The sequence below is a fragment of the Arvicola amphibius genome, chromosome 1 (assembly GCF_903992535.2).
Source record: "Arvicola amphibius chromosome 1, mArvAmp1.2, whole genome shotgun sequence".
NCBI lineage: Eukaryota > Metazoa > Chordata > Mammalia > Rodentia > Cricetidae > Arvicola > Arvicola amphibius.
This window is the reverse complement of record NC_052047.1, coordinates 198,397,795-198,410,494: the sequence shown is the minus strand read 5'-3', so window position 1 is coordinate 198,410,494 and position 12,700 is coordinate 198,397,795. Positions and strand designations below refer to the sequence as shown.

The 12,700-nt window shown below is 44.3% G+C and overlaps 1 protein-coding gene across 3 annotated transcripts in view; it reads left to right on the top strand.

Annotated features, from left to right (window-relative positions):
* The window catches only part of Shtn1 (shootin 1), a 103,241-nt gene that overhangs the window by 65,251 nt on the left and 25,290 nt on the right, over window positions 1-12,700 (top strand). For 2 of the 3 annotated variants that reach the window (XM_038334064.1, XM_038334076.1), the window contains exons 12-13: window positions 1,177-1,259; window positions 8,003-8,112. In XM_038334064.1, coding sequence (XP_038189992.1) covers window positions 1,177-1,259; window positions 8,003-8,112 — 193 coding nt within the window. The remainder of the gene's footprint in view (window positions 1-1,176; window positions 1,260-8,002; window positions 8,113-12,700) is intronic. The other variant, XM_038334070.1, reaches the window with a different exon arrangement.

Genomic DNA, 12,700 nt, shown 5'->3' with positions numbered 1-12,700 from the left:
TGCCATGCACTGGCAAGTGGACTTTGAATCCTCTTAAGTTCATTTGTAGCATGAAAAAAATAAAAACTAAGTTTATAGCATTTTATTTCTTATAATACTGGAGATAAAAATGTGATTAAAAAATTAAAGTACAAATTAGAAAGTCTGACTTTAAAAAATAATTAAGAAACTCAAGTACCTTTTTGTTTGTGGGTTGGAAACTGGAGCATCATCTTTTATGGTTTTTCAAGATTTTTTTTATCTATTTTTATTGGGCTGTATTCTGTGTTTGATTTCATTCATAGAATTAATTTAATCTATTTGCTAATTTTTCTTTTTACTCTCCATAATGCATCTTAATGGCTCATGGTTTTGTTAAATTTTAATGTGGCCCAGTTGGTCATTATTTAGATTTTTATGAACTATTAAAAACCCAGGCAGGAGAGACAGCAGTGCAGACATGCTCTGTCCCCAGGGACATGGCCCACACGGTACCCAGTTGGGTGGTGTATACTCCTGTTTCTTAAGCAGATACTCTGCTGGGATTGAGCTTTGTAGGAGTACCTGCTGGGCCATATTCCCTATCTATACTCCTATTTCATGTCAAACATACCCTAACTCTTTCATCCTTCCTTGTGTCTGGAATGCACTTCATAGGTAACCAGTACTTCTTGGGTAACTCGTTCTGTATTTTATACACATGTATAAAAATTTTTCACATCCGTTTCTTTTTATAAAGCTGTGTGCATTGCTGGTGACCATCAATCCCACCTTTTCATGGTCAGATAGTTTTATACAGGAAACTAAGACATTTTCCTTTCCTGTAAGCAGATGAAAATGGTGATATTGAAAAGCAGAAAGCAGGCTGCTCAAATTCTAATCATGCCAGTGTAGGAGAGTTAGGTTATCCCTGACCATTTAGAAGAACTATCCATTTTAGCCTGGCAGCAGTTGTGTGCACTTTTAATCCCAGCACTCTGGTGGCAGAGGTAGGCGGATCTCTGAGTGAGTTCAAGGCCAGCCTGGTTCCAGGACAGCCAGGGCTACACAGAGAAACCCTGTCTCAAAAAGAAAAAGAAAAGGAAAGGAAAGGAAAGGAAGAAAGAAAGAAAAAGAAAGGAAAGGAAATACTCATTTTATCAGGTGGACCATAAGGCAGCCTCTAACTTTTTTGGAATCTTTTTCTTCTTCCCAAAGATCTCTCATGTCTATGATCCGGAAACGATCCCACCCCACTGGCGGCAGCACTAAGAAGGAAAAGGCCCCTCAGCCAGAAACAGGTAAGCTTGGCCTCTCTTTGGTTTCCTGTAAGTGAGTGATATGGACAGCTTGTCAGTAGACTCTGAAGAGACTGTTATAAGAACCACAAGAAGAAACTCAATAATGGGCACTGCCTTCCTATAGCCCACGTCCCTCACTACAAAGAGAGGGTTTTAAAAAATTTGCTTTTGTTTGGGAACAGGTCATTTGGGGCATGATGGAGGGAGAGTAACTCCAAAGGAGATTTGGAGAAAGACTCCTTATCAGTGGTGACAAAAGGGAGTCTTATCAAATACCTTATCAGCATGTACTACTACAGCGTCACGTGCTGACCACAGGAGACACTGAAGTCACATTCTGTGTACTTAGACATGGTATAAACAAGCGGCTCTCCATGTAAACGTGACATCATTTAGTACAGTCTTTGGGAAACACTGTGGGAAGAAGAACACATTTCTAAGAAACTATGATAGCGGATTGCTGGCGTCAAAAGGCAACATTCAAGTTGATTTGGAGCAAAAGAGAGAAGGTGCTGAGGGTAAAAGTTGCCCAGATAGCACAGTGGTAGGTGCAGAGGACTGAGCAGGGAAGGAGCTTTGTGTACCGTAAATCCGAGCACTCTGTCTTTGACTCAGGAGCCAGGGAACAGGTTTCCAAGGCAGTGCTAAAGGTTCAGAGGTTGGGCTGGAGAGATGGCTCAGAGGTTCTGAGTTCAATTCCCAGCAACCACATGGTGGCTCACAACCATCTGCAATGAGATCTGGTGCCCCTTTTGACCTGTAGGGATATGTGTAGGAAGAACACTGTATGCATAATTAATAAATAAATCTTTAAAAAAAAGATTCGGATGCTTAACGAGAACTTTGAAGTAGGGATGCCATGAGATTTATCTTTGCTAACATTCACTTTGGACGAAGTTTGGGAAGAGCAAAGACAAGAGAAGGGTGGTCATGGCAGGCAGGCAGAGGAATGCTGACACCCTAGACTAGGAGGCTCAGACAGGGTGAGAGCTGTCTAGACAGAAAACTGGATGCAGGAAGTAGGTACCTAGTCATCCAGCTAGGAAGGTAGAGTGCACAGCATATTGAGAGTCGCTGGAAACGCAGGTCTAGGACCATGTGAGATGGGCTGGAAGGAGAAGGACCTAGGCATTGGGCAGAGATACCATGGCTGACTCAGAGCCCATGCACCGAGCTCAGAGGGCAGCGGGCGTGAGAGAAGAGCTGTGAACTGGGCTAGATCCTGACCCACTGTGCCTTCCTTACAATGTCAAGCCCAAACTAGAACCAAGACAGTTGCTCAGCACAAAATTCTGCCCCACTCCCTGGAGCCCTACCTTCTCCTTAGTAGACACCGGCTCCTTCTGACCGTATTCTGCTGCTCCTGTAGCCAGAGCCTCAGCAAGATACTGTTGGAATTCTACATCCTCCATGCTGTGTGCCCACAGGTCCTCCTCTGCCTCCACTTACTTATTAATATTTGTAACCCACACAAGTGGTTCATTAGCCAGTTCTAATTTGATTTCTGTTGGTGGCATAAAAACACTGGGCAAACGCAATACAAGGGGAGGAACAGGTTTGTTTCTGTTTACAGGGTATAGTCTGTCACTGAGGAGAGTCAGGGCAGGGACTGGAGCAGAAGCTTTTCATAGAGGAAAGCTGCTTGCTGACTCACAGGCTTATTCTTAAGTCATACCCCCCTGTACCCTATACCCCGACCCCTCCACCCTCACCTCTGTGGCTCTGGCTGGCCTGGAACTCACAGAGATCAACCTGCCTCTGATTCCCAAGTGCTGGGATTAAAGGCGTATGCCACAATTCTGGTTTAACCAGCTTTCTTATACAACCCAGGATTGTAAGGATATTTCATTTGCATTTTAATTATTAAAGGTTGCCTGACTTTCAGAGAATAAAACAGCCACACTGATCAGTTTTACAGACCAGGCAGTGGTGACACACACCTTTAATCCCAGTAGCCACACTAGTTTGCCATATAAACCAAGCAGTAATGGTGCATGACTTTTAATCCCAGCACTAGAGAGGATTATAAAACAGGAGGAGACAGCTCTCAGACAGTCTCATTCTGAGGTTTCCTAGAGGCAGGATCGCCATTTCAGACTGAGGTAGAGGTAAGAACCAGTGGCTGACTGTTTTGCTTTTCTGACCTTCAGATTGAACCCTAATTTCTGTCTCTGGGTTTTTCTTAATCATGATACACAGGATCACCTGCCCAGGGATGGTGTGACCCATAGTGGTCTGGGCCTTCCCACATCAATTAATAATCAAGACAATCCGCCATAGGCTGATCTGATCTGAGTAATCAGTTGAGGCTGCCTTTCCAGACCACTCTGGGTTGTGTTGAGTTGACGGTAAAGCTAACTAGGATATCTGATTTGCTTTAAATTCCATTGCTTTAAGGATTTATTGGCTCTTCCTCAGCTTATGCTGGGCTCTGGCGTTCAAGCCATTTCCACATAGTTCGATCTGCTCTCTGAGCAAGAAGTGTGTGTGTGTGTGTGTGTGTGTGTGTGTGTGTGTATGTGTGTGCATATGTGTAATGTCTGCACATGTGTGTGTGCAGATGTGCAGGCTTACATGTGTGCAGAGGCTAGAGGAGAACAACAGATATCCTGCTCCATCACCTCCCTCCGTACTTAGTTGAGAATTCTCTTATTAAACCAGGAACTGGATTGGCATTCAGCAAGCTCCTTCAATCCTCCTTTGTCCACCACAGTGCTGGGGTCATAGGCACTCGGAGCCAAACTCAATTTTTTACATGGATTCTAGGAATTTGAGCCCAGATCCTCATGCTTCTATAGGAAGTGTTCTTTTCTACTCAGCCATCTCTGCAACCCCATAATCCCTTTTGGGGAGAGGCAATACTGTTGTCAAGAAATTTCTTTAATTTTATAACATGTAGGTCAGTTCTAAACTTATTCAAACATAATGTGCCCTTTTGGTAGTTTTTAATATCTTCTTAAAAAAATATAGCAAAACAGGGAAGTACAAATAAATTTCATTTCTTCTTGGTAATAAGCAGAGATTTGATTGAGTACTGAGGTGTCAGTTTTGTCTGTGGGTCTCTCTCTCTCTCTCCTTCTAAGATCTGAGTTATTTTCCAAGTGGGCCTTAAAATTTAAGCCCCAATTAATTACATGTAGCTTTCTGATCCAAGACTGACCTTGAAGCGCTAACTCAAATAACCTTTGATTTTTTTTTTTTAGCCCGTGGCAGTTCAATAACATTAGACCTGTTGTCTTCATTAGTCCCTTTTCTCTAATCTCCAGCGTCCTGCATATTTCCATTGTCCCCCTGATTACATGCTTTTGTGAGACAATTACCAACTGTGTGATTGCAGAAAGAATTACAAAACATGCCATGAGCGCTCCGTAGGTGATTCGTGCCAGTTTATTAGAACTGCTTAATAGTTCAGAAGTTCACATAGATTGCTTTTTGCTATTTCAAAAACAGGTCGGAGAGACGAAGAAAGCAGTGCAGCTAGCTTAGCGCTGCCCTTGTGTTGCGCCTGAGTAGGGAATCTGATAAGAGTGATTTCTTTTCCTTAAGACCAATTAAGCCTTTATATTTGGGGAAAAAAGGCTGAGAAATTAGAGCCTGGTTTATAATCTGCACACAATACAGATAGTGGCACTTCTCTGAATTGTCACTATGATTCTGGCAAGCAAATATAAGGAACTACTTTAAATTCCTGCTGGTAGATGCTGTAGCAGATTTGAATGGTGGTGGCCCGTAATTCTCCATCTGTCTGCCTTAATTACTTTTTGTATGGTGCATTTAATTGGGTTGCAGTCACTCCTTGCAGAGTGCTAATCTGTAGGTGGTGTTCCTTTCGCCATGCAGCTCTTCCTAGTCTCAATCAAAATGGCAGCCTTTCTGAAAAACAAAACAAAACAAAACAAAAAAAAAATGGGGCGAGCGTTGAAGCTGGTTTCTGAGTTCCCAGGACTAAGTCACATCCTGTGCCAAGTGCTTTCGTGCCGGACCTGGTTTTTATCTCCTTTTGAACAGGGTCAGAAAAGCACTATGTGCGGACGGTAGATGTTTGTTCATAAACGGAATGACTTGGGGGTGAGTTTCTTGTCTGCCCCTTGTAGATATTTGTAGAGAATAAGTTCTCTACCCCCAAAATGCTGTTTTAAGAGCACACAGTTGATTACCCCAAAGCCTCCCACATTTTTCGTTTGTTGGTGAGTTCTAACTTTGGTGATGATTGCAACTGAGTGTCTGTGGAGCAAGATCTCGAATCTCCCAGGAGACAAATCCGTGCAGTCCCATGAAGTAGTTCCTGGGTTAGGTTAGTGGAGGTGAGAGGACCTATCCCGACTGTGCACTGAGTGAAAGGGAGCAAGCATCCGCCCTCTGCTGCCTGACAGCTGTGTGACCAGTGCTTCACACTCCTGAAGCCTGACGCCCCCTGTACTGAGCTGAAATAAACCCCTTTCCAGGTGGCTTTTTTCAGATTCTTTGTTGCAGCGATGAGAAAAGTAACTAAGACATCTGTCAGAAGATAGGACACTTGGATCTGAAACATGCTCCACAAGGAGACATTTTAATTCTTAGCTTTTCAATAGCTTCTGAGGACAGAATTTTCTTTGAAGTCAGATTGTACTGTAAATGTAGCAGCAAGGCAGCCATTAGTGCCACAGAGTTGAGGACAATGGAAACTTCTAAATTCTGATGTCCCCATAGAAGAGGAATGGCTGCCCAGGGGCCACATGAAGTCTCCTCAGACAGGAAGCCATGAGTTAGGCCTGAAACTAGCACTCATCAGTTTTGGGAAACTCTATGGTCTCTGTTATCTAGAAAGCAGCCTTTGAGGGGCTTAGGTGTCTCTACTCAAAAGTACAGATTTAACATCTATCTACAGCCCAGATTTCAGAAATCAAGTCTCACAAGAGGCTTGAGTGTTCGCCATGCAGATTAGGTCTCTATGGAACCTAACTTGGATGTGTCAGCTGAAGCAAGTCCACCAGGAATGAAAAGGTGTAGAAGCACGTTAATGGTGATGGATGCTCCAAATGATTCTGTGCCTTCAGTCAAGCAATTCCATGAGAAAATGGTCAACAGATTTCAGTTTTACTCATTTGTATCCCTCCGATTGTTCTATATGCAGCAAAGCCAGGCAAAAATAAGACAATAGGGGCTAAGGAGGTGGCTCGGTTAAGAATGTCACTCTACAAGTGTGAGGAACTGAGTTCAAATCCATAAAAAACAGACAAAAACTTTTGTATGCCTATAGCCCTAACATTTTGGAGACAGAATCAGGCAGATTCCAAGAGCCTCCTGACTGACTGAACTAACCCAGTGACAAGCAGCAAGTTCAGTGAGAGACGCTTTCTCAGCCAGTAAGGCAGAGGACCAAAAGAAGACACCTGGCCTCCTATTCTGGCCTCCACGTGTGTACAACACACACATACATGTACATGCACACCACACACAACACACCACACACAAGTTGGACAGTAGGAGGTTTGAATTTTTCATACATACTTTGCTCCTCAGCCGCACACCAACTCTGAAAGCGGAAATTCATAATCACATTTGATTGCTTCATTTCAGCTATCGCTGGATGCATGTTTGTTATTTTTAAACCACAGGCAGTTTTTAAAAGGCTCAAAAAAAGATTTGTGTAAATGTTTTCTTTATGCATGATTCCCAAAGAAAAGAGGGAATTAAAAATAGGTTTGCCTACTTGCTGTTCATTCCTTGACTCTCTTTCTCATAAAGAAAATATCTCTTGGCCAGGCAATGGTGACACATGCCTTTAATCTCAGCCCTTGGGAGGCAGGGGTAGGTAGATCTCTGAATTTGAGGTAAGCCTGGTCTACAGAGTGAGTTCCAGGACAGCCAAGGCTACCGAGAAACCCTATATTAAAAACAAACAAACAAACAAACAAATGAACAAAAAACAACAAAAAAAGAGAATGTCTCTTTGATCTCCTCTTTCAGACAGGTTTTGTTCACCTCCTTTGACATACAGGATGTTATAACGTATATACCATCTTTGCAGCAAAAATGATTTGGTAAAGGTTACATTTCTGCAAAACCTGGAGGAGGTTGGAAAGATGGCTCAGTGGGTAAGAACATTTGGTGAGGAGACCTGCGTTCAGATCCCTAGCACCCACAAGGAACAGGGTTTGACTACACAAGTTTCTGTAACACCAGCACTGGGAAGGGGAGACAGAAAAATTGCTGGGGCTCACTGCCCACCAGCCTAGCCCTAGGTTTAGTGAAAGACCGCGTCTGGAATGAGCACCATGAATAGAGATAGAGCATGACACCGAGTGTGTGCCTATGGTCTTTGTATGTGTGCACAGAGGCACTCAAACGTGTGCACATATCCCAGACACACATACACACATACACACATACACACACACACACACACACACACACCGGGCAGGGTTGGGGAGCAGACCTGGAGATATCCATGTCTCCAAGATTCATTCTTGTGTTAATGAGTGAACCAAATCTGCTTTGTTTCTCATAAGTGAGAAGATATTGATTTCCATGCTGCAAACTTGACTTTGATAGTTATAATTCTAAACGCTCTGATAAGAAATTTTTCTTATTTAAAAAACATATTACTTAGTATCCACAGAGTAGCTGTTATCCTTGGTGAATTATTGGTATTCTGCCACTGTCTGAAAACTGATTTCTATTAATTACATGGCACAGTGTCTCCAAGTTACCAGAAGGGGGAATTCACTGTTTCTTATAAACTTTCTTATGACTTCACACAGCTGAGGAAGTCACAGACCTGAAGAGACAAGCAGTGGAAGAGATGATGGACAGAATTAAACGGGGAGTTCATCTTAGACCAGTTAACCAGACGGCCAGACCCAAGGTAAAGGTACATGCGGCTGTGTACACCGTCTCTGCTTGTGTTTGTGTACAGAGCTGGGGCTATGAGCGGGTGGGTATTTTGCCTTCATGTATGACCGACTGTGCATTGCTGTGTTTATGTCTGGTATCCCATGAGGCCAGAGAGGGCAGCAGAGTCCCTGGAGTTGGAGTTACAGGTGGTTGTAGCTGCCATGTGGGTACTGGAAGTCAAACCCTGGTCCTCTGAGACAGCATCCAGTACTCTTAATGGCTGAGTCGTCTCTCTAGTCCCTTTTTTTTTTTAAATGTAAAAGTTTGGAATTTGATGAAAGCTACATCAAGACTGACTGCCAAGGCTTGGAAGACTAAGGTATCCTAAAAGCTCTCTCTTCTGTGTAAGCCTGTTTAGAGGGGCTCTGTCACTGCGGGTGAGCCTGAACTGGTTTGGAAGAGGACACGAGTTATTGTCCAGTGTTGCCATCTCTTCCAGAGGGGCATTAATGAAAGTCATATCAGAAAAGTAACAGTTGAGAGTTGATTCCTTGTTTTCTTGTGAGTTTCTGAGCATCTGTTCTATATCCAATACCAATGTGGGCATCAGGGATAAGGCAGACAACACCTTTGCCCCCTGGAGGCTTCAGGGTGTGTGTGTGTGTGTGTGTGTGTGTGTGTGTGTGTGTGTGTGTGTGTGCGTGTGCGTGCAGAGGACACCACACAGTAATAGTGGAAGAGATCTAAGGCCAAATAGAATAGGTAGGCTAAGCTGTTTTGCCTGCCTGCCAGCAGCCGCCTCCTGAGAAGCACAGTGAGGGACCCATGCTGAGAGTACACTGCAGCCTCTTCTCTCCCGTGGCTGTCTACCCCATTCAAATAGGCCCAGTAATAGTTTTTGAGATTTCTCTTGAAAAGAATACTCTCTCCTCACTCTGAGTTGTGGACAGACTTCCTTCTTTGCTCATCGTACTCTGTGGCTTGCTTCCGTTTCCCTTCCAAGATTGTTCCTCTTTTTGAGCATGTGTGTGTGCATGAAGGTACATGCGTATTCTTGTGTCTGTGTATGTTTGTGCAGATGCACCTGTCTGTGGGTGTGCTTGCTCATGCATGTGGGGAGAGGCAAGGGAAACCTGAGGAATCTCTCCTCACAGGGTCTCTCGTTGATCTGGAGTCTGCTGATTAGGCCAGGCTGGCTGACTAGCAAACCCAGGGATTGTCCCATTTCCACTTCCCCAGGGCTGGGATTATAAACTAACACACTACTGCACTCTTTTCAATGGGGGTCAAATCCAGGTCCACATGTTGACTAGCCCTTTACCACTGAAACCTCCTTCTCAGTCTGAAGGTCGCTCCCCTTTAACTTCTTGAACCCCAGTGTGATGACTGTAGAGTGGACATTCTAAGGTGCCTCTAAAGTTGCCAGTTGGTCACCAGCAGGCAAGACAGCCAAGCAAGGTAAGAGAGGCCATAGTGACCTGGATTTGGAAAGAGGGAAGTCTCACTCAGCTCATAGAGCAGATTCACGTCTACGCAGGCAACCGTGCCGTGGAGATGTGAGCCAGTGACCTGGGAGCAGGGTTTCTCGTGAAAGAAGGTGGAGACAGAAGGAAGTGGATAAGACGATCCTGCAGGGATTCTGGATGCTGCAGCTGTAGCAGTAGAATGATCCTGCAGGGAGTCTGGATGCTGCAGCTGCAGCAATAGAACGATCCTGCAGGGAGTCTGGATGCTGCAGCTGCAGCAATAGAACGATCCTGCAGGGAGTCTGGATGCTGCAACTGCAGTGATAGAACAATCCTGCAGGAAGTCTGGATGCTGTATTTGCACAGTAGAACATTCCTGCAGTAAGTCTGGATGGTGCATCTGCCATGATAGAACAATCCTGCAGGAAGTCTGGATGGTGCATCTGCCATGATAGAGCAATCCTGCAGGAAGTCTGGATGCTGCAACTGTAGCGATAGAACGATCCTGCAGGAACTTTGGATGCTGCAGCTGCAGTAGTAGACCTATCCTGCAGGGAGTCTGGATGCTGCAGCTGCAGCCAGTCCCTTCCGTGTGTGACTCAGTGGGACTATTGTAAGGATCAACTGAAATGACAAATGAGAACAATGAAGGGTGTGGGTGCCACCTTGCAAAGAATTTTTGTTTTTTCTACTTTTATGTCACAGCTATTATGGAAAAAAATAAATGAGAGCAGACTATTTCTAGATAAAAATATGTTATCATAATAAAACCAAATTAGTGTAGAGTGAAATGTTGGGCTTGGTGCAATGGCTCATGCCTGCAATCCTAGCACTTGGGAGGCCTGAAAAGGAGGAGGGTTGTGGGCTGGAGGCCAGTCTGGGAAAGACCCTACCTCAAACAAAACAAAATAAAAACCAAACAGATAACATCTTAAAGCAACACTGTTCTGTGTCAACGCCTCAGGACACCCTTCTCCTGCTTTCTTCTCTTGCAACAACTGGACCTTATTTCATGTGAGCTCAAAATCTAGAAGCATCAGAGAGGTTTAGTGGACAGCTGGGCTTTTCACTGACTGCCAGCAGACTGTGTAGGTGTAGGTCTGAACTCTGCTGGCATGGTCTGGGTGCACTTGAATCCAAACCTCTTCCCCAGGACCTCCAGCCCCAGAACGTCACGTCTGATAGTGTGTGGTTCCAGCTTTTAGCAGGCTTCGGCAGCAGGACCATGCTGGTGCGTGGCAGCACTTCCGAGTCTGCTTTAGGCAGAGCTGGTTCAGAGGCACAGTTTGAAGAGGAAGCCTGTCTTGGGGATATTTGCTGCCCTGTTTTCCAATTCCCATTCATAGTGAAGGTACCGTAGAACTGGCCTGGATAACACTGGTATCTTAGAGCTTACGTCTGATACTGAGGGAGTGCTCATTCTCACTCAGGAAACCATGACTGTGAAAGTTTTACATCTCAGGCCCAATTTTGTCCTAATTTTAAAAAATGGAAATGGGGAAATGGATCTTTTTTATTAATTTTATTAGCTCACATTTTTCTCTCTGGCTTCCCTCCCTGCCTCTCCCTCCCCTTTAACCCTCTCCCAAGGTCCCCCATGCTCCCCAAATTTACTCAGGAAATCTTATCTTTTTTCTACTTCCCATGTAGATTAGATCCATGTATGTCTCTCTTAGGGTCCTCATTGTTGTCTAGGTTCTCTGGGATTGTGATTGTAGGCTGGTTTTCTTTGCTTTATGTTTAAAAACCACTTATGAGTGAGTACATATGATAATTGTCTTCCTGGGTCTGGGCTACTTCACTAATATTGATGTTTTTTAGCTCTATCCATTTGCCTGCAAAGTTCAAGATGTCATAATATTTTCTGCTGTGTAGTACTACATTGCATAAATGTACCACATTTTCTCCTTATCCATCTTCGGTCAAAGGGCACTTAGGTTGTTCCAGTTTCTGCTATGACAAGCAATGCTGTTATGAACATAGTTGAGCACATGTCCTTGTGGTACGATTGAGCATCCTTTGGATATATACCCAAAAGTGATATTGCTGGGTCTTGAGGAAGATTGTTTCCTAATTTTCTGAGAAATCGCCACCCTGATATCCAAAGGGGCTGTACCAGTTTTCACTCCCACCAGCAATGCAGGAGTGTTCCCTTTACCCCACATCCTCTCCTGCATAAGTTGTCATCAGTGTTTTTGATCTTGGCCATTCTTACAGGTGTAAGATGGAATCTCAGAGTTGTTTTCATTTGCATTTCTTTGATGACTAAGGATGTTGAGCATTTCCTTAAGTGTCTTTCAGCCATTTTGGATTCCTCTGTTGAGAGTTTCTCTGTTTAAGTCCATTTTTTATTGGATTATTTGGTTCTTTTGATGACACAATTTCTGAGGGTCTTTGTATATTTTGGTGGGGTCATTTTTTTTAAAATAAATTTTATTATTACATTTGACTGTGGGAATATAAGCGTGCATGTGGACGTGTCTGTGTGTGTGTGTGTGTGTGTGTGTGTGTGTGTGTGTGTGTGTGTAGAAGGAGTCAGTTCTTTCCTTTCCCACATGGGCCCAGAATTGAGCTCAGGTGGTCAAGTTTGATGGCTCCAGCACCCAGGGGTGTTAACACTCTTCTATAGGTGGTATCCTTCTGAAATATTTGTCCTCCTGATGTAGTCTTACTGTGAAAGACCCATCTATCAGCTTCCCTTTCTGGAACTAAAAGCCTGGGAATCCTTTACCCAGGCTCAATAGAGTGTTTGCCATGCAGCTTGGGGACCTGAGTTCAGGTCCCCAGCACCCAACTGTGAATACCTCCTGTGACCCTAGCACATGCACAGGGTAGGGGTGCACTGGAGAGCTTGGTGCTGGAACAAGAGCCGAGACAGGAGAATCAAGGAGGTTGCTGACTGCCAGCATGGCTAAAATCAAGTATGGTGAGAGACCTGTCTCAAGGGAGCAAAGTGCAGAGCAATAAAGGAGGACACTTGGTGCCCTGTGTTCATGGGTGCATGTTTCTTGTGCAGAAACCATGAATGGCCACACATACTCCTTCCCACCCCTACAAGATTATCAACAACTATCACACAGGCATCTCCATTTGGGCCAGCAAGATAGATGGCTCAATCTGTTAAAGTGATGGGGAGTCATCCGTATGTGTGCTGCTTTT